The 20,573-nt window shown below is 36.7% G+C and overlaps 1 protein-coding gene and 1 pseudogene across 1 annotated transcript in view; one reads left to right on the plus strand and one right to left on the minus strand.

Annotated features, from left to right (window-relative positions):
• Positions 1-1,395: 1,395 nt before the first annotated feature.
• LOC149157747 (uncharacterized) overlaps positions 1,396-20,573 on the plus strand; it is a 100,068-nt gene continuing 80,890 nt past the window's right edge. Inside the window, exons 1-10 of the mRNA XM_089437656.1 lie at positions 1,396-2,067; positions 2,910-3,032; positions 3,271-3,405; positions 3,495-3,605; positions 4,148-4,231; positions 4,364-4,482; positions 4,647-4,748; positions 9,578-9,694; positions 9,843-9,908; positions 10,030-10,096. Of these exons, the coding sequence (XP_089293782.1) occupies positions 2,008-2,067; positions 2,910-3,032; positions 3,271-3,405; positions 3,495-3,605; positions 4,148-4,231; positions 4,364-4,482; positions 4,647-4,748; positions 9,578-9,694; positions 9,843-9,908; positions 10,030-10,096 (984 nt within the window). The 5' untranslated portion in view covers positions 1,396-2,007. The remainder of the gene's footprint in view (positions 2,068-2,909; positions 3,033-3,270; positions 3,406-3,494; positions 3,606-4,147; positions 4,232-4,363; positions 4,483-4,646; positions 4,749-9,577; positions 9,695-9,842; positions 9,909-10,029; positions 10,097-20,573) is intronic.
• Positions 11,323-20,251, minus strand: LOC149157748 (polygalacturonase QRT3-like; annotated as a pseudogene).

Consider the following 20,573-nt stretch of genomic DNA (forward strand, 5'->3'; position numbering starts at 1 on the left):
TTCATTTGTGTGCAGAAGATCCAACACTTCCATGACAAAGTCAACACTACAAATGACAAAATATTTGTGCCTAGCAGTGGAGCTTGTCAAGAAAGGTCCACAAACATCAGATTGGATACTTTCCAGGACTACATGTGCTTTCATGTCCTGATCATGGAATGTGGATTTTTTGTACTTCCCCAAAGTACATCCTTTGCATACATCCTGCTACTCAAGTGCTCCTTTGGGGAGGTCTGTGGTGATTTGCTGCATGATCTTCAAAGCGCCATGATGCAAATGACCAAGTCTTATATGCCAAAGTTCACCGACATCACAACTCTACACCTTCTCTGCCTTTGTGCTCAATGCAACACAATCCTCCACACCTAACTTGTATAGGTTCTTCACATAATTTTCATGTTTTGTTTTGTGTAAAATGTAGTGAAAAAAATAAATTAAATATAGATATAATTAAGCTTTATTTCATAAAGTATATATATATATATATATCCAAAAAATTATTGCCTTAGCATCTAATTTATTAACACCACAAAATCATCAAAAATCGAAATTTTAATAATCCTTTTATTAAAAAAATAAAAACCAAATGTGGTTGAAAGTGTAATGGTTTATAACTCCAACAAAAATAGACTTGAATTTAAATAAATAAATTAACATTTAAATGAATTACTTCACAAAATGTTACAACGGGAAGGGTTTCATTCACAGTGACATGTCAAAAACATAATAACTGTTACAAATAGAAGGGTTTCATTGAAAGTGCCATCAAAATATGCCCACATCTTGTGACATGTCAAAAACATAATAACTATCCCTGATAAATTTAATATAAACAACACATGGAAGTTGAAGAAGATTCTAATCCTCCAAGAAACCTACATTCTAGCCAACAAACGGGTACAAGGGAAAATGCTTTGTACCTTATACTCAATAGTTTAATATAACTGGAATGTATGATATGTGTGTTTTAACTTTTCTTTATGACTCTACATTAAAATAAATAAAAATTAAAAATATAATATGAGAATGAAAATAAGATATAATAGTAAGATAAACCCAAAACCAATTCAATAAAAATCATATATATATATATATATTCTTTAACTACTTTCCAAGCAAGCGAAGGGTCTGTGTCTCCATTTTGCTTTGACCATTCTTAGATATATCTTTAGGGTGTAGAATTGTAGATACTAGTGACCAAAAGGTCTGGTGGGAAGTCCATTTTTGTGATTGTGATTGAATGTGGAGATTTATGTTGAGAAATCAGTAACTGGGGAGGTATCAAACGGTACTAACTCTGCAGTAAGTTCCAGAGTTAGTTTTGGTCTGGTTATTGGAACCGCCTTGGAACCGCCTTTCTCAGTTGTTGGTGTTGCAGTTGACTTGCGGTGGCATGGAGACAGCCTGCCCGAATTTTAGAATTCGGTGCTGCCAGTCACATGCACATTATTCCTCCCACCCACAGACCAAATGAATTTACGTGGAACATTCTAGGTTGTCCACCTCAGATCTCGCACGTGACCACACCTCTGCGACTCTTTTTTCTGTAAATTTTTATGGAATTTAATCCTTGTCCAAGTTATTTCAATTAATGTGCATGAAATTTAATTGATCTCCTCGCTGGGCCACGATAGGCGTGACGTATCTTGCTCCCACTCCCGCGCTGGCTCAAGAAGCTTATGCTCATGTCGTCTTGTGGGTTGACGAACCTTAACTTTTACCCATTTCTGCTTATCCACCGCAGAAAATTCACACCTTCAAACATTATCTGTCTCTCTGCATCTTATATATAAATCGAAAATCAATTTAAATGAAGTCTGAGATCTCCTCTGGTTACGAGTGAGCTTTCTCCCCCGCAAGGGCATTTGAATTATGATTCATTCTGTTGCAATTTTCAAAATTTGGGATTTGTATGTTTAATGGAGAAATCGCAAATGCAGAGAACTTCTCATGGCATACACAGGTTCAGCAATTGAGATTCCCCGTGCACAATTGATCTGAGGGACAATGGGTGCCATGGCATTTTGCTGCAAAAAAATTATAGGAATATGCAGATGTAACCAAAATGTGAGCAATTTTTAGTTTCTTGAAACTCATTTGTCAAAAAGAATCGCAGACAAGAAAATTGAATAGTTTGTTTTAATTCAGGTGGACGGTGTGATCACGTGTCGTCTGAGTTGTGGATCGGTTTTCGTTTTATGTGAAACCGTTGGAAATTCAATGATCGAGAACAGAGGATAAATTCCGTGCCAATTGTTCATAGTTCTCTGTCTGCATTGCATTAAATTTTAGTTACTGTTCAGTTGATAATGGTCCGTCCATCATCTTGTGGGTATCTTTGTCTCTAAGAGTAATTGTGTATTGCTGTGTCTGGATATCAAACCCAGTTAACCCCATTAAATTTCTTCACTCAATTCAATTGCTGTGGATTCTATAACTTCCACAAATCCAACCCATGTTATGAGCTTTCACAATGGTGGTGAGGTCTGGGCCACTGCAATATGTAAGTGTCTTAGCATATTTAGTTTCCCTCCCTATGTCAATGGGTTTCCATAGTGTAGTGGGCTTCTTAATACTTGATTGATTTGAGAAAAAAATAATATGTTTCAATCCCTTCTTTATGAGATGTATTTTTATGGATGAATGCCATATGTCATAATTGATGTCTTTTAATATTCTCTACTACTTTAAAATCTCTTCATAGAACTTGTATCAGTCAACATTCAAGCTACTGCCTGTTCACTACAGTCATTGAACACATTAACTTAGAAGTTCACTGTGAAAATAGAGAAATTAGCCATTGAATAGCAGAATTAGAAGCATTAATCGGTCCTTATGGAAGAGATGGAAGCCAAGTTGTGAATTAATTTTATGTCTTACATCTATTTGTCATATTGATTACTTGGCAGGCTGAAAGACCAGATGGAACATGCGAGAAGTTTAGCTGTTGGCACAATAGTTTTCTGGCTTCGGTGGTTCTGCTACTGGCTTTCTTCCTTGCTGGCTTTGTAATCTACGACAACTATAACGAAGTATGATAATTCGTGCTTAGTTCTTGGTAGATTTCAAACTTGGCTAATTTTGTGAAATATTTGCTTGTTCAGGCACAGAACATTCTCCCTTAGCGTTTACTACTATCAAGTATTTTTCATAGGTTCCTGGAACGGCCTGCATCTAAGGATGGCTATGATATTTAATTTTGGATAACCACTCTCATAAAATGTTTTTTTGTAATTGCTAAATGATGTTGCCTGTGAGATGTATGAACAGGTGTCAAAATGGGAAATACCGAATGTTATAGGGAAGCGGTTATCAATTCCTGCCAAAAGCCCTGCTTCAAATTATATTGAGACGGCCATCCCTAGTCCTATGCACCGACCTACCCCTGTTCCTATGCAGAGTCTGGTATGGTATGCTACTCTGTTCTAATTTTTCATGATAATAGACAGACTCAGAAATAGCTTCTGCTCTGTCACTAAGCGTCAGTTCCTCAGGATAAGCATGGAGAGCTCTGCCGTCACGGAAGTGGAGCCTTGCCAAAAGGATTGGTGCAGGGAAGTTCAGACCTGGAGATGCGATCATTATGGGGCAATCCAATTAAGGAGGTTAGTTGAACTAGACCTATGAACATACACAACTCGGATTTGGAGGTTTAGGAAAAGCATTAAGTTCTCTACATAGTGGCTAGTAAGTTACGTTTGTTCAATATTTAGAAAAAGTATGCAGCTCTCTACATTAAGCCCTTCTTCCCTTCTGTCATAAAGGGTTAGCCCTGACTGGTCCACCCTTATAAGAATCGGTCTGAAAGGCCTTATCGGTTTGGTCCTGATTGAAAGGTCAACTCTAAAGGTCTTACAAGGTTGGGTTGATCCTTTCAGCCAATGGGCAAGGCAAGGTCGTGGATGGTCTTACCTGACCTCTACTAAAGCAAGGTTATTCCAAACCTTCTAAGGGTTGATCAACTTTTCTCGATTGATTTTGTTTCGTAGTTTCTTTATTCGACCTGCCCGTATAATTCGAAATGTCCTAAGTCTGGTTCATTTTCTAAATAGAGCCGATTTTTTCATAGGGTTTTGTGTTCTTTTGGCATTTTCACCTTATTTGTTGGGACATATCATGAATTATAGTGTCATTACCTTCATGACAGGGACAAAGGAGAACCCCACACAACTTGCTTACAATTCCAGTAGGAATAAAACAGAAGGACAATGTCAATAAAATGATTCAGAAGGTATACCTTGGGTTGTTTAATTAATGGAATTATCCAGTGTTCCTGAACTACAAGTACAACATAAAAATCAATTGTTCAGGTTTCAGTTATTGTTTACTAATCTATGATAGTTCATCACAATTCTTTTGCTAGTTCCCTGCAGACAACTTTACAGTGATGTCGTTCCATTATGATGGGGTAATAGATAAATGGATTGAGTTCAAATGGGTTGAAAGAGCTATTCATGTTGATGCAATCAATCAAACCAAGTGGTAATGGTGTCAATGAAGCCATGGGAAGCCTTTTTGGGACCTTTTTCTTTATTGGCAAATTCTTATGCAGAAAGCTATGTGAAAGTTTTTTTAGTTACATTCTAGTCAGGTTGTAATGAGAATATTTGTAAGATTCTGATTATTGGTATGCTTTCCCATTCAAGGTGGTTTGCAAAGCGATTTTTGCATCCAGATATAGTTGCTCTTTACAACTATATTTTCATTTGGGATGAGGATCTTGGAGTTGACCATTTCCATGCGAACAGGTATGCATTGGCTATATTAATCTTCCTCCCTATATAAGATATATTAATAATAGGTCTTGAGAAATTGAATCTACATGGCTTTTGTAGTTGTTATAATGTTTGGACATTTACCTATAAAAAATATACATGAAATGGAACTGTTTGTCTGATCCTCATGTTTTGCACATCCATATACAACTTGTACCATTTTCAAGGTTAGGAGATACTTTTCTTCTTGAAAGTATGTTAAAACAGAGGCTAAAATCATGATGACGCCATTTCTAAATATTTTGATCCATGATGCCATCTCGAAATAAGGAAACATAATACATGCTCCCTAAACCTTCTCAGCTTGCTCTGGTCTCACATGAATTATCTTTAGCATATTGATCAAAATATGTATACTGGTTGCTTGAATTGCCTCCAAGATCAAAATAATATATATTTTTAATGGATTGCTGTTTTACATCAACTACATTTCACATTAGTTAATCTTTTTTTTGCTAAATCTAGCTTTTCTATTAATTCAAGACATTGGTACATTGTGATGGGTTTTTAACCAAAAACTTTTCAGCCTCATTCCTACCAGACTTATTGGCCAAAAGGTAATATCGGAAAAACATAGTCATCAACAAACAAAAACTACCAAACCACATACAGATTGACCAATACAACCAAAAAGTCCTAAGAACATATAGACAACCCATTTTCATCCTTGAACTGCAGGGTTCCTTGGCCATGGATCATCCGGGTTGTTTGCTAGTGGTGGATGCACATGAAAAGTCTCGTGCACGTGTCCCTTAATATGGTCCATCTTACCTTCCAAGTGATCCAACCTCTCTGTAATTTTGATAAAGTCTTTTGTATTAATCACATCATAAGTTGTTGGTCGACATTTCGAACCATCGAATGTGGTTCATCCTCTCTATAATTCTTTTCATCCTCTCTGTAATTCTTTTCTAGACCCTGACACAAGGCAACCAAGCGATCCATCATATGACACTGGTTATGTTGAAGATCATCCGTGAAGCCGATGATCTCATTCCGGTCGTCATGGAAGTCTCGAGCAATTTGTTCCAATTGTTGAGTATCTTGGTGAAGGTGGCTTTCCAGCCTATCGAATGGTGGAGGCAACTCGATTCTGCCCAGAGAATGTACAACTTGTTGGTCTAGCTCTTTGCCTAAATCTCTTAGTTTTGCCCTGTTCTCTGCCACAGGTCCCCTAGCTCCACCACCTCGGCGTGCGTGGCTTCTTTGATGTTGCATGGCGTCTGGGGTGGCACCTAAGTCACCTAACATGGGGATTCGGGATTCGTGGTGTCGGATTTGGACACGTTGACCTCCCAGAGCAGGACATGTAGGATTCGTTATATATTATTTTATTAAATATATATATATATATTAAAAATTAGATATTTCTTACACAAATTTTAATTAATGATACAAATTTATTGATTTCAAACATAGATATTCATCTATAGCATGCATAGTACATACAAAATTCAAATACATGTCAGTGGTACTGGTCACATAAATCATGATTCATAATTCATAACTGAAAGACAACTTACAACTACAAGATAGTAAGATAAACACACTGACAACACATTTCTGTTTAAAGCAAAGTGATAAATATCTCGAGGCATTGAAATCTAATATTGGTGGAGAGTACAACACTAATGAGATTGACTCATTTTGCAGAGAGCATGGTATCAAGTGGAAATTCACAATCTATGCCGGAGCAAAATGTGATTGTGGAGGCATTAGGTCGATTTTCTTTATGTTTCTAATTAATGACTTGGGATAAAAGGATTTAAATTACCCCAGATTTTGCAATGTGGGGCGAGCCTCAATAGCATGTTATTTCACATAAAAGTTGTAAACCATACACACGCTGCAACTTTGTGCATAGTTGCACCTAGAAAAGATATGGAAACAAGAAAACCAAGTCCAATCAAAGAGAATGTGAAACATCCTATTGAAAATTTGGATGATACATGTAGAAAAGGAAAAATAGAAACCACCATTAATGACTTACAAATAAAATGGCTATCTTGTGATCCTATAGTTGAAAGATTCCTCAATCAAAACTTCTCGTTCAAATAACTTACTTGATTGACATCATCATGAACAAAACCTTAATAAGTACATCCTGAATATTTACTCAAATCCGACTTCCACTATACATTTAGGATTTCCAGTATACATCTAACCGTGTTACACTATATCTTGCTAGAAATAAAGGGAATGCAACCAGCAAATATCTTCCAAAAGATGGTCCGGACAAACACAGGTCACTTTTCCGCCAAACGAATCCTGTACACGCTGTCAAAAATCGGGACACGCTGGTGAATTTCATGACACGCTTGGGATTCGACGTGTCCTGATAGGATTCGACGTGTCATGTTTTTTGGACACGTTTTTCGGGCGAATCGTGTCCGACACGCCGGATTCAGACACGTGGCCCCTATATAACGAATCCGGTTACTTATGGCACTTTTCCAATATCCAACCTGCATCCAACCCCCTAGTTCTTGTTCTCCCAATCATTCCACCCCTAGCGGGTGAACCCAAGACCACAACAGCGACAACACTACGAGATAGACTGAGAGGGACAAATTGAGGCGAACCCTTCCCCGGATGTTTGTCCAATTGTGAGACCACAACCACCCACCCCTAGTCTGGAGAGACCGTGGGTCCCCACGAAATTGAAATGTTAAAAATAGAAAAGAAGACGCCAATGTATGTCACTCCAAATCACCTAGAACTTTGTGAAGACAAAACTTTGCCCAGATGGAAGGCCACAATTCATAAACAGGTGGGGAGACACAGTGACAATTGTAGCTACAAAGTTGTAAATTCCCCACGGTTTAACCATAGTACTTTCCCGCACATCTTGAGAGGGGTTTAGTCCTCTCTTCATAGTATCCATGACAAAGATAGACATAATCACCAAGAACCACGTTGCTACCTTAACGGGTAAATCAACAGACTTTTTGACATTGCCATTGGAGACCAAAATGACAGTTAAAAGGAGGAAAATTACCAGAATTTGGGAAGAGCTAACAGTTCTGGTAGAGACTCCTTGAATTCTTGGCTTAGGTGTTCCCTCCCTAGCCAAGCTTCAAAGCTTGAGCTTGAAGGCAGTGCACACAACCACGAGCTTGGGTCCCAATTTTTCCTGCTCTAGTCCCCCTCTGTGCCCAGATCAGTTGCTTTCGAGCCAAGTGCAATTTTGCTTCTGCTCGTCACAGCTTGAAAGCTTACGGATGGCCTAGGCCGAAGACCACCCTGCACATCCGAAGCAACTATTCCACCTGCCGCCCAAACTCCGATCACCCTGCACAACAGATTTCACTCCAAAGGATCGCCTTGAATTCTTGTAATGCCTCCGAATTCTGGAATCATCTTTTGCTGCCTGTCCCAAGGCGCTTGCCAGACACGCTTCATCAATGCTCGTAATGCATGGGCAGGGGATTAAATGCCCCTCGCTCTCCTCCATTCACATTTGATGTCACCCCATCAGGGAACATTTCACATTAGTTTTTTTCCCCAAGGAAAAATCGTAATTTCCATTAAAGTAAATATGAAAATTACATGTAGTAGATGCATCAACACGTGTATCTGTCTTTGAAGAAGCAGATGTAAATCTGATATCTGTCATAATATGAACAAAATATAATGTTTCTGTCAGATGATGTCACATAGAGTCATACTGTCCAGATTAAAAACCAAAAATTATACAACAAAGATAGTTCGTCATAATAGTCATGTTCAGATTCCCTGTATCCACATATAAGCATAAAAAAAAACTGTGTACTATTGTGCTGCCTGTGCCGTAACATTTCACATTAGTTGTTGTTATTATTATTATTTATTTTTTATTTCATTTTTTTCTGTTATTAGCCCTGTAATTGATAGCCCCTAGGCCTACAATCTCAAGGCTCAGTACATCCATTGATACCACATCTTGATACTTTCCTATATCAAATGGAATAACAACTGATCACTTTTACCTGGAATATTTACTTTCTGAGATTTGGGGCTGGACAAACATCATTCACATGTCAGACGTGATTGTAGACAGAAGCCTGGTACAATAAAGTTACTGCAGTTTCATTACTACTTTACCCTCTACTTTTCACATTAAGGATTGATTGGTGTGAAAATGAAGAGATCTTGACTCTTAACAAGGTATCAGACTTTGATATCTCGAGCAACTATTAGAAGTAACATCAACTTGGTGTCCTAGCCTGTTGGGCTGCGCGAGGAATTATTACAAGTAACATTGACTTGCTGTCCTACTCTGTCCCTGTGCCAAGAATCTTCCATGGGGTTGAGGCCAGGTGCAAATTAGGGTTGAATTCAACAGAATAGGTGCCCCTTAATCCCTACCCTTAGCCAAGGGTAGCTTGACTGTAAAGGGTATATTACATGAAGTTTTGTACACTCTCCCATCCAAAAAGAGGGGCTTAACTACAGAGAAAAAAATGCTTACTTAGTGTCCACCTTGTTTGGCAATAGTTGTTGTGATATTGATATATCTGGATCCTGTTACTTCCTATTAAAAACATTGTGTCAAATACATTGTGTGGCAGTAGTCCTCTAGGTTCTCAGATTACATGAACTGTAGTTATATTTGGTATATGCAAGCTCAATTGGTTCCAAATGTCTGAAAATAATCTCTATCACATTGCTTTTCCTTTTCCTTTTCTAAATCTTAAAATTAAACCTCAGTATGTTTCAGCAACTTATGCAGAGATTTTCCTTTTATGTTGCTTTTATTGGTAATGTTGTTTAAGGCAATGCATAATATTTCTCAGATACTTGGCTTGCCTAATATTTCTCAGATACTTGGCTATTATGGAGGAAGAAGGATTAGAAATTTCACAGCCAGCGTTGGACACATCTCATGCTGATGTGCATTACGGAATCACAAAGCGCAATCCGCACACAAGGGTTCACAGGCAAGAATCTCTTTGATGAAATTCAATACTTAGCCCAAATAAATAGTATTCACTCTTAACCAATGATTTATAATCCTCGGTTTCAAGAAGTAAGATAATATATGATGAGAACCACTCCAAATCAAGATTTTGTTGTTTTGATATGCAGAAGGACGTACAAAAACCGAGGGGCACATCCATGCTTAGAAAATAGCACTGCACCTCCTTGTACAGGGTACGGATATTATGTATAGATTTCATTCAAAATCTTAGGGAGTACTTTCTTACACTATTGCTTTTGTTGGTTAAAAGATTAAATTTATACCAGTGCTTGGAATGGTTGTTTCTTCATATAGATGGGTAGAGATGATGGCTCCTGTATTCTCACGTGCTGCATGGCGGTGTGCATGGGGGATGATCCAGGTACACATTCTTGCCTTCTGCAATTAGAGACTCTTTTCGTTTATAAAGATGGTTCTGCAAATCGAACATCCTTAATTATGCTTTTGATTAAAAATGTAGCCCAAGGGAAATACATTACAGCTTGTGTACGTTTTGGCCAAGAACACCTGATATGTTAGCTTCAAAGATATTTTCTTTTACGCATGAATAATTTACAGACATCTTCATATATATTTTCTTTTTATTACAGTCTAGAAAGGCCTCTAGCCAGTGAGATGTAGATGGTCCTTATTCTCAGCTCCTTCCCATATTCTCTAAAATTAGATGGAATTATAACCAATTAAATTGATTACAGATATATTCACATTTTTCCCTTCACATATAAGCCAAAAAGCTACACCAACCCTTATACATATTCAAGTACTAAAACTAATTAAGTGGAAAATAAGTATGTTTGTTTGGTTTTTTTTAATTTTATAGTGGATCCCAAATTTCTAATTTAGATCGGGAGTAGAATAATTCATTTTGATTTTCTCATATTTTATGCCTAACCAATTTTTTTGTTTTGTTTTTTTTTTTTTTTTTTTAGAAAAAAACACACTGATTTTATATTAAAAACATTAGAGATGCTCCTAATTGTGAGTTGCATGTTAACCTCTGAGCTATACTGAAAACTAACAAAAATATTTTATGTCCAAACATAGTGTGATAAGCCTCATGTAAGATTAGACAAACTACAATATAAGAAGCAAAAATTATAAAGAGGGAACTATCATATGCTATGGGAGATGGAGCAAGTGTTGGTAGTTGACAACTAATTAATGTAAATTTGGGTAAATTGTATTAGTTATTGACAAGTTAGTTTCATACCGAATCAACAATTATGTAATGGAGGCTCATATATAAAACTGATGAATGCCCGAACTATTGTAAGGAGAATCATTTATTGATTGAATAGAGATTCCAATCCCTTGCCCCGTGGATGTTTCCTTGACACTCTGTCAGGGTTTTACCACGTAAATCCTGAGTTATTACTTGTGTGGTTGCATTCAGTTTTCTTTTGGTTTCATTTCTTTCTTGTTGTGTAACCTCCATTAACTACAATTGGTATTAGAGCAAATGAGTTGAGTTGAGTCCTGCGTGATCATTTTTTGGAGGCGTTTGAGCGTTTGCAGTTTATAATTATTTTTTGAAGGCTGCGTCATTGTTGAAAGAGCCTGCCTGCGTGTGAAGGCAACACTCTGCGTCTATGTCATTGTTGGACTGCCTGCATGTGGTAAAGACCAGAGTTGCGTGGACCACTGTTGAAGAGCCACTGCTGAGACGCTACGTGGACCATTGTTTTTCTGCATAGACTCAGTCGTGTTGCATACTAGAGGCTCATTTCTCTTGGTCTCTGCGTATGCGTGGAGCAAGTGGTTGCTGGCCCTGTCCACCGCTGCCAGAGTTGTTAAGGAGGTTGCTGCCGAGACCGTCAAGGAAGTTCTTGCTGCTAGAAGAACCTGTGTCTCTGCTCTCTGCGTAGCAAAATCAATACCACGTCTCTGCGTGGACCAGAGCTGTCGTGGAGGCCCAGAACCTAACCGTTGCTCTGTCCAGTCTCTACGTGCATCGAGGAGAGCCTTGACCTCTGCGTGCTGGAGGGCAACACTGCTGCGGTGTTGCGGAGAGGAAGAGCCATCGAGGAGGGAGCCTGCATGCTGCCAGAGGTGCTGCCAGAGCCGACAAGGAAGTGTGCTGCCTCTGCGTGTTGCCAGAGCTGTTGAGGAGGGACCCCAGAGCCTGGCTTGCTTGTCGCCAGAGGAATTCGATCAGCAGAATAAGTCCGGGTATTTAAAAAAAACAACAGAAATAAGAATTTTTTGTTGCTAAGACTCCGGTGAAGTTGAATTTTTTTGTTTTTTGTTTTGGGGTTGAAGTAATTTTTTCTGGAAGTTGAATTGTTTCATGAAGAAATCAATATCTGTAAAAGAAATTCTGGGAAATAAATACAAAATTAAGTTTTTAACCCTAGTTGAAGACAACAGTCAGGGTTTAAAAAGGGGGCAAATGTTTAGGTTTCTTGTTGAAAAGAAAGAAACCCTAGTTGCTAGTAGATTGTGGTGAAATTCAACCCTAGAAGTACAGTTTATAAGCAAATTAGAAAGAAATGGCCAAGATGTTGAATGCAAAGTTCGAGGTGGAGAAATTCACAAGCAAGAGCAACTTTGCTCTTTGGAAACTAAAAGTTAGGGATTGTTGGTGCAACAAGGGTTGCACAAGGCATTGGACGGGGCAAATAAGAAATCTGCAAGCATGACTGATTCGGACTGGGAGGACTTGGATGCCCGAGCTCTCAGTGCCATCAGGTTATGCCTGGTGGATGAAGTTCTCTTCAACATTGTTGAAGAGAGTACAGCTTTAGGTTTATGGGAAAAACTGGAAAAACTATATATGACAAAGTCGTTAACCAATAGAATTTATTTGAAAGACAACTGTACAGTCTTCGAATGAAGGAGGGTTCAAAAGTTGTAGAACATTTGAATGTTTTTAATACACTTATATGCCAATTAATAGAGATGGAAGTTAAAATTCAGGGAGAAGACAAAGCTATAACCTTACTGTGTTCTCTGCCGAATAATGGGATCACTTCGTAACTTCAATCAGTTTGAGCACTGCTGATTCTTTGAAATTTGAATTAGTTGTGGGAGCTCTCTTGTCTGAAGAAGTACGAAGGAAATCCAGTACTGAAACAGCTGCATCAGAAGCCATGATAGCTAGAGGACGGTCAAAGGAAAGAGGAGAAAAAACAAGGGGGTCTTCTAGATCTAAATCAAAGGGAAAGAAGTGTAAGGAAAAATGTTGGCACTGCAATAAAATTGGACACCTGAAGAAAGATTGTTGGAAACGACAAGAGTCTGATAACCTGAACAAGGAAGAAAATTAGCTTGATTCAGGTATGATAGATGAAGTTTTATCTGCTGAAGAATTATGTATGATGGATGAAACTTCACCTGTATGTAATGTCTCTTAGGGTTTAGAAAGCTGGCTGTTAGACTCTGGTGCGTCTCATCACATGTGTCCACACAGAAATTGGTTTACTTCATATGAAAATGTAAATGGTAGTTCTGTGTTTATGGGTAATAATGTATCATGTGAGACTGTTGGGATGGGAAACATCAGGATTAAAATGTATGATAACACAGTTATAACATTAACTAGTGTTAGACATGTGCCTAATTTGAAGAAAAATTTGATTTCTTTGGGAGTGTTGGATTCAGATGGTTATAAGTTGACAGGTCAGAATGGAGTGTTGAACGTCTTTAAAGGCGCCCTAGTTGTTATGAAAGCAGAAAAGGTCGGAAATCTTTACAAACTCAAAGGAAGTACTCAGATCAATGAAGCAATGATTATGTCAGAAAAAGAAGAAGCAGGTACTCGCCTATGGCATCAGTGATTGGGTCACATGAGCGAGAAAGGTCTTCAGATACTGATGAAACGTAAATCTCTTCCCGATTTGAAATATTTGAAGTTGGATTTCTGTAAACATTGTGTGTATGGAAAATAGTGTAAACAGATATTTAAAACTGGAAATCATAATAGTAAAGATATTTTAGACTATATTCATTCTGATCTGTGGGGACCATCTCCTGTTGTATCATATGGAGGTGCTCTATATATTTTAACGTTTATTGATGATTTCTCCTGTAAAGTTTGGGTCTTTATGCTGAAAAAGAAAGCTGATGTATTCAATATCTTTAAGCAATTTAAAGCAACGGTAGAGAAAAGAACAGACAAATCAATTAAATGTTTAAGAACTGACAATGGTGGTGAATTCACTTCAATAGAATTTGAACAATACTGTAAGGATGAAGGAATTGTTAGACACAAAACTGCTATTTATACTCCCCAGCAAAATGGTGTTGATGAACGTATGAATCAGACTTTTATGGAAAGAGCCAGAAGCATGATTAGCAATGCTAACTTGCAAAAGGAGTTGTGGGTAGAAGCAATATCCACTGCTTGTTATTTAGTTAACAGATCACCTTCAGTAGCAATTAATTGTAAAATTCCTGAAGAAGTTTGGACAGGTCAGTCTTGTGATTATTCACATTTAAGGATATTTGGCTGTGATGCTTATTCTCTTATTCCTAAAAATCAACGTTCAAAATTAGATCCAAAATCGAAATGTTATGTCTTTGTTGGGTATGACTATGCAGTGAAAGGATACAGGTTGTAGGAGCCTACATGGCGGAAGATAGTCATTAGTAAAGATGTAACATTTGATGAATCTTCTCTTTTAAAATCAAATGTTGAAAGAATTGAACAGGAACAGGTATCGCCAAATCAACAAGTTCAGTTGGAGGCTAGATTTTTTGGTGACAGTCAAAAGGAAGAAGAGGCTTCTGGAGAAAAAGGTGTTGAAGATACAAAGGAAGCTGTTGAAGTTTCTGAACCAGTTCAAGTTTTTGAACCAGTTCAGCAACCAGTCACTCTAAGAAGGTCTACAAGGGAAAGAAAAACTCCCAAAAGGTATGAAGATTCTGCTTCATCTTTTGCTTTGATTACTGAAGATGGGGAACCTTCTTGTTATCAGGAAGCAGTAGATGATACGGATAGCGAAAAGTGGAAAATGGCTATGGAAGAAGAAATGGATTCCTTAGCCAAGAAAAATACCTGGGATCTTGTAGAACTTCCTGAAGGGAGAAGTGTTGTTGGATGCAAATGGGTCTTCAAACTGAAACAGAAAGTTGATGGAAGTATCGAAAGGTATAAGCTGAGATTGGTAGCAAAAGGGTATTCTCAGGTTGAAGGTATCGACTTTCAAGAGATTTTTTCACCGGTTATAAAACTTGTTTCTATTCGTACTATGTTGGCACTAACTGCATTACTTAACCTTGAGTTAGAACAGTTAGATGTTAAAACAACTTTTCTACATGGTGATTTGAATGAAGAGTTATATATGGAAAAACTAGAAGGTTTTGTACAAGGTCACAGTAGAAGATTAGTTTGCAAGCTTAGGAAATCATTGTATGGTCTGAGGCAGTCTTCCAGACATTGGTACAAGAAGTTTGACTCCTTCATGGTGAGTCAGAACTTTATTAGAAGTGAGTATGATCATTGTGTATACTTCAAAAGTTTCAATGGCATATTCATTATCTTAGCTTTGTATGTTGACGATATTCTTATTGCAAGAAAAAGCATGGAAGAGATCAACAGTTTAAAGGCTCAGCTCTCTAAGACGTTTGATATGAAGGATCTTGGAGCAGCAAAACATATCTTGGGCATGGAGATACACAGAGACAGGAAAAATGGTAAGCTTTGGTTATCACAGCAGAAGTATGTGGAGAAAGTACTTGAAAAGTTTTGTATGAACAATGTGAAACCTGTTAATGTTCCATTAGCTTCCCATTTTAAGCTTTCTTCGGTTTTGAGTCCTAGAACTAATGAAGAAAAGCAGTATATGTCTCATGTACCATATGCAAATGCTGTAGGCAACTTAATGTATGCGATGGTATCTACAAGACCTGACATTTCACATGCAGTTGGAGTTTTCAGCAGGTTCATTGCAAATCCAGGTGAAGAACATTGGCGAGTAGTGAAATGGGTGCTTCGATATCTAAGAGGCACAAATGACCATTGCATCATCTTTAATGGTAGTGAAGGATCATTCTGCGGATATGTAGATGCTGATTATGCAGGTGATTTGGACAAAAGAAGATCTACTACAGGTTATGTCTTTACTCTTACAGGGAGCAATTAGTTGGATGTCAAAGCTTCAAGAAACAGTTGCATTGTCCACTACCGAAGCAGAATATATAGCTGCTTCAGATGCCAGTAAAGAAGCAATCTGGTTAAAGGGTCTACTTGATGAGATTGGAAGGAGAAAGTGAATGTACTTTGTCACAGTCAAAGTGCTATTCACTTGGCTACAAATCCTGCTTATCACAGCAGAACCAAGCACATTGATGTAAGGTATCATTTTCTGAGACATGTGATTGATGGTGGAAAAGTAGCTCTTCAAAAGGTCCATACACGAGAGAATTGTGTAGACATATTCACAAAGCCAGTTATAGTAGAGAAGCTGCGATGGTGTTTAGCTTCTCTTGGCTTGTAGAAAAGATGATGAATGGGCATGGGCAAGGGATAAGGAAAATTGTTGTCAAGATGGAGTTTGTTGGTAGTTGACAACTAATTAATGTAAATTTGGGTAAATTGTATTAGTTATTGACAAGTTAGTTTCATACCGAATCAACAGTTATGTAACAGAGGCTCATATATAAAATTGATGAATGCCTGAACTATTGTAAGGAGAATCATTTATTGATTGAATAGAGATTCCAATCCCTTGCCCCGTGGATGTTTCTTTGACACTCCATTAGGGTTTTACCATGTAAATCCTGAGTTATTACTTGTGTGGTTGCATTCAGTTTTCTTTCGGTTTCATTTCTTTCTTGTTATGTAACCTCCATTAACTACAGGAAGCCCACCTCTACATAATTCCTTATACATAATCACATCTCATGGGCGAGATTAGATCCAGACAAACAACAATATAAGAAGCAAAAATTATAAAGAGGGAACTATCATATGCTATGGGAGATGGAGCAAGCCCACCTCTACATAATTCCTTATACATAATCACATCTCATGGGCGAGATTAGATCCAAACAAACTACAATATAAGAAGCAAAAATTATAAAGAGGGAACTATCATATTCTATGGGAGATGGAGCAAGCCAACCTCTATATAATTCCTTATACATAATCACATCTCATGGGCGAGATTAGATCCAGACAAACTTCACTATAAGAAGCAAAAATTATAAGGAGGGAACTATCATATGCTATGGGAGATGGAGCAAGCCCACCTCTACATAATTCCTTATACATAATCATATCTCATGGGCGAGATTAGATCCATACAAACTACAATATAAGAAGCAAAAATTATAAAGAGGGAACTATCATAAGCTATGGGAGATGGAGCAAGCCCACCTCTACATAATTCCTTATACATAATCACATCTCATGGGCGAAAGAGAACTAATTATGTTAAGTGGAAGATAATAATTTTTTTAATTTCTTTTAATTACAAGATTAACCAATCTTAATTTCTAATTTAGACAAAGAGTACCAGAATTCATTTTAGACAAAGAGTACATAAATTCATTTTAGACAAAGAGTACAGAAATTCATATGAATTTCATATTTTGAATTTGTTATCTTTGGGTTGAGAGATACTCTAATCAAGTGTGTTGATGTTAGACCTAATTAAAAATTAATAATATAAAATAAAATGTAATAAAAGTATGGGGAGATTTATTCCATAATATTACATTAAAAATAATAAAATAGTACTTACATTAACAAATTAAAAATAGTAATAATATTTTTTTTAACAAATTAAAAAATTGTGATAACAAAAAAGTTTTCAATGTTGACCATAATATTTCAATTTCCACCTAAATTTTACATCAATTTTATATAGAAAAACCAGCATAGATCCATCTTAAATACAGATCTATACAAATCTAACATGAGCCGAGAAGGATCTAATTTATTCACGTTCAAATTTTTTTATGAACCCATATTATTTAAATATTTTGTATAGGTTTTTTTTATTCATGTTCAATTTTTTTTATGAACCCATATTATTTAAATATTTTGTGTAGTTTTTTTTCATCTCAATTTTGATGACACATCATAATGGGGTGTAGACCGGGCTCAATAATATATTTGAAAGTAAAATTTCATCTTCCTTCATTTCTCAATATGGAATTTACACTCTAAAAATAATATTAATATTAAAATCCAACAAGGAGACGTAAGTCATGATTTCTTCGATGTATTCAACTTATATGTAGTACTAAAAAATGTATAGTTTAATAAAAAATAGTTTAATGTTAACTATAAATAAAATATTTGAGTGTTTAAGTAAAAAGATAAAGTAGTTGATTAAAATTGCAAGAGGGATCAAATATCTAGAGGTGTAAACTTTTCTTCAAGTTTTTTCTTTCAAAAAGGTTTGCAGCTTAAGAGGTGTGATGATCCCTCTTACTCCTGGATAGATCCAAGATTAACATAAATTTATATTGTTTTATACTTAATCACATTATGTGGCAATTTAGGTGGTAAATTAAATTATTAAGTGACACATTTTATATGCAAGAATTGCAACAAAGGCTATGACCATGAATATGACCCCATTAAATTCTAGACTAAATGGTCTTTACTCTAATATTAGCATTTGTAACCATATAAATGACTAAGATTGTGGTTTTATTATTGTCCAAATCATTTGTTAAATAAATCTTTGAGTTTGTGAGAATATTGATGCCATAAATTAGGTTTATGTTTTTTTAACCATAACAACAAAAATATATATTAAAAATCCAAAAATGGAAGCTCATGTTTTTGTAGTTTCCAAAAAAGTATTGCCCAAAAGATAACAAAATTCTACACATGCCTATAACATATAACATAAAAAAAACACTGGATTGATTATATAGATTCCCTAGAAAATAACCAAAATATTTATGTTCTTGTAATTCATATTGGCTAGAATTTAGAATGAGCTTTAGACGAAATTTCAGCCTAAAAGTGGTCTGCTAAGGAAAAATCAAGAAATTAATAAAATATGCCATGTAGGTCCATTTTGTTTATATGATTTTACTTTTATCTATGTTCCACAATATCTATTAGCACGATATTTAATAATATATATATATATATATATATATATATATTATGTCTAATTTTTACAATGAAGGTGTCCCTTTTCGAAATTGGTCAGGCTAGGTATTGTCTACCTTTTTCATCTCCCTTTGACATATGCATGTCGTTTTTCCCATTAAAATTTGCGCACTGAAGGTAATCATAACTGACAACCAGGTTACTGTAAGTCTACAATGTCCATGTAGGCACATAAGAATCTCTCCAGATGAAACTCGAGTAGAGTGGGCTATGCGGGAAAATGCCCTGAATGAGCATCTCCACCACCGACTGCTCGCTCGCCCTTTATTTCATTTAATTATCTACTTGGAGCGTTAAATCCGCCTAGTCCCTCTAATTAATTAATTTGATTGTGAGGTGTTTCTTCAATTCCATCATCCTTGGGGCTAGAGGCTTCCTCTTGGGCTTCGATCATGTATTGGGGAAATTGATCATTCGCTGGTTATGGATTGATTGATGAATCCTACAATCTCCCCAAAACTTATTCTGAATCACCCTCATGAATTTGGAGCCTCATTCTATCGACGCCTCAGAAGGGAAAAAAAGGGAAAAAAGTATAAGAAAGAAAGGAATTAAATTCATTGGGATTTTTTTCCCTGCAATCATATCTAGAAAAATCTCTATGGAGTAATCTAGAGGATTCATCTCTTAGGAATAAATCGCACTGCCCTGAACAAAAGTGGCACTTTGGTCTATCTATATTGCCACTATTATAGATACTTGGGTATCCGCCTCGATCACCACTTTGTTGTGAGAAACATTTTTGAGAGCATGCTTGGGAAATGATGGATCAAATGTATAAAAAGAGAATGAACATGATGGATATGGTTAGGGAAGAGCAGGACGAGATTAAAATCCTGGTCCATGTGGTTCCATTACCCTTCATTGTGCCTCGAGCCACTGTCGATTTAAGCGCCATTCTGAATACATTGTTCCCGTCAATAATGATATGATCTATGGATTGAAATTGTCCTTCCAATTGAACAATGTTCACACCCTTCCCAAAGCCGCTAAACATATTGTTTACAATGTTGACACCTGATATCATTTTCCTCTCGGACGATTTCAGCAATATGTAGGCGACACCTAAAAAGAAACTATTACCAATATCAAGTAGCACGAGATCTTCTGCAACAATGCTTGTGTAGTCCATATAAGCACCGAGAATGCTAGTCAGAGTTGATCCACCGAGATGTAGTTTGATTCCAACTCCTCCGAAGCCCGTGGCCTTATTATAGCAATGGACTTTGGTATTACATCAGATTGACCGCTCATCAAAATCCCCACAACAGCTGAGAAAATGATGACATCTGTTACAACATTTTCGTTTCCCATGAGATTTATGGCAACGCCACTGAATTGCCTCTCAATGGGGTTTCTACCCGCGGTAATGTGTTGTCTAAGAAAGGAATTATTGATGAGTGTCTCGTGACCACCTTGAACGATGATCCTAGAGGACATGAGATTGTTGGAAATAATACTAGGGGGGGTGAATCAGTATTAGTCAAGTCAATAATCTTTTTCTTTTCTTACTCAATTTCATATACGCTACTTTAATGAAGGAAACTCGCTTGTGTATGCAACTGTGATTAAGGAAACGAATGTATATCCAGCAAACTAATGATTTTATTAATTCATCATATGTGATCTTTAATTTGAGTATTTGTACTTTATTAAACATTAAATAGTAACCATGTGTAGTTAATAACAGAAAGAACCATCACACATGAACACCAAGATGTAAGGTCGAAACCCAATGTGGGTAAAAACCACCTACTGCTGT

This window comes from Pinus tabuliformis, chromosome 5_2, assembly GCF_031772625.1.
Source record: "Pinus tabuliformis cultivar Carrire ecotype Pingquan chromosome 5_2, CPIR1, whole genome shotgun sequence".
NCBI classification, from domain to species: domain Eukaryota; kingdom Viridiplantae; phylum Streptophyta; class Pinopsida; order Pinales; family Pinaceae; genus Pinus; species Pinus tabuliformis.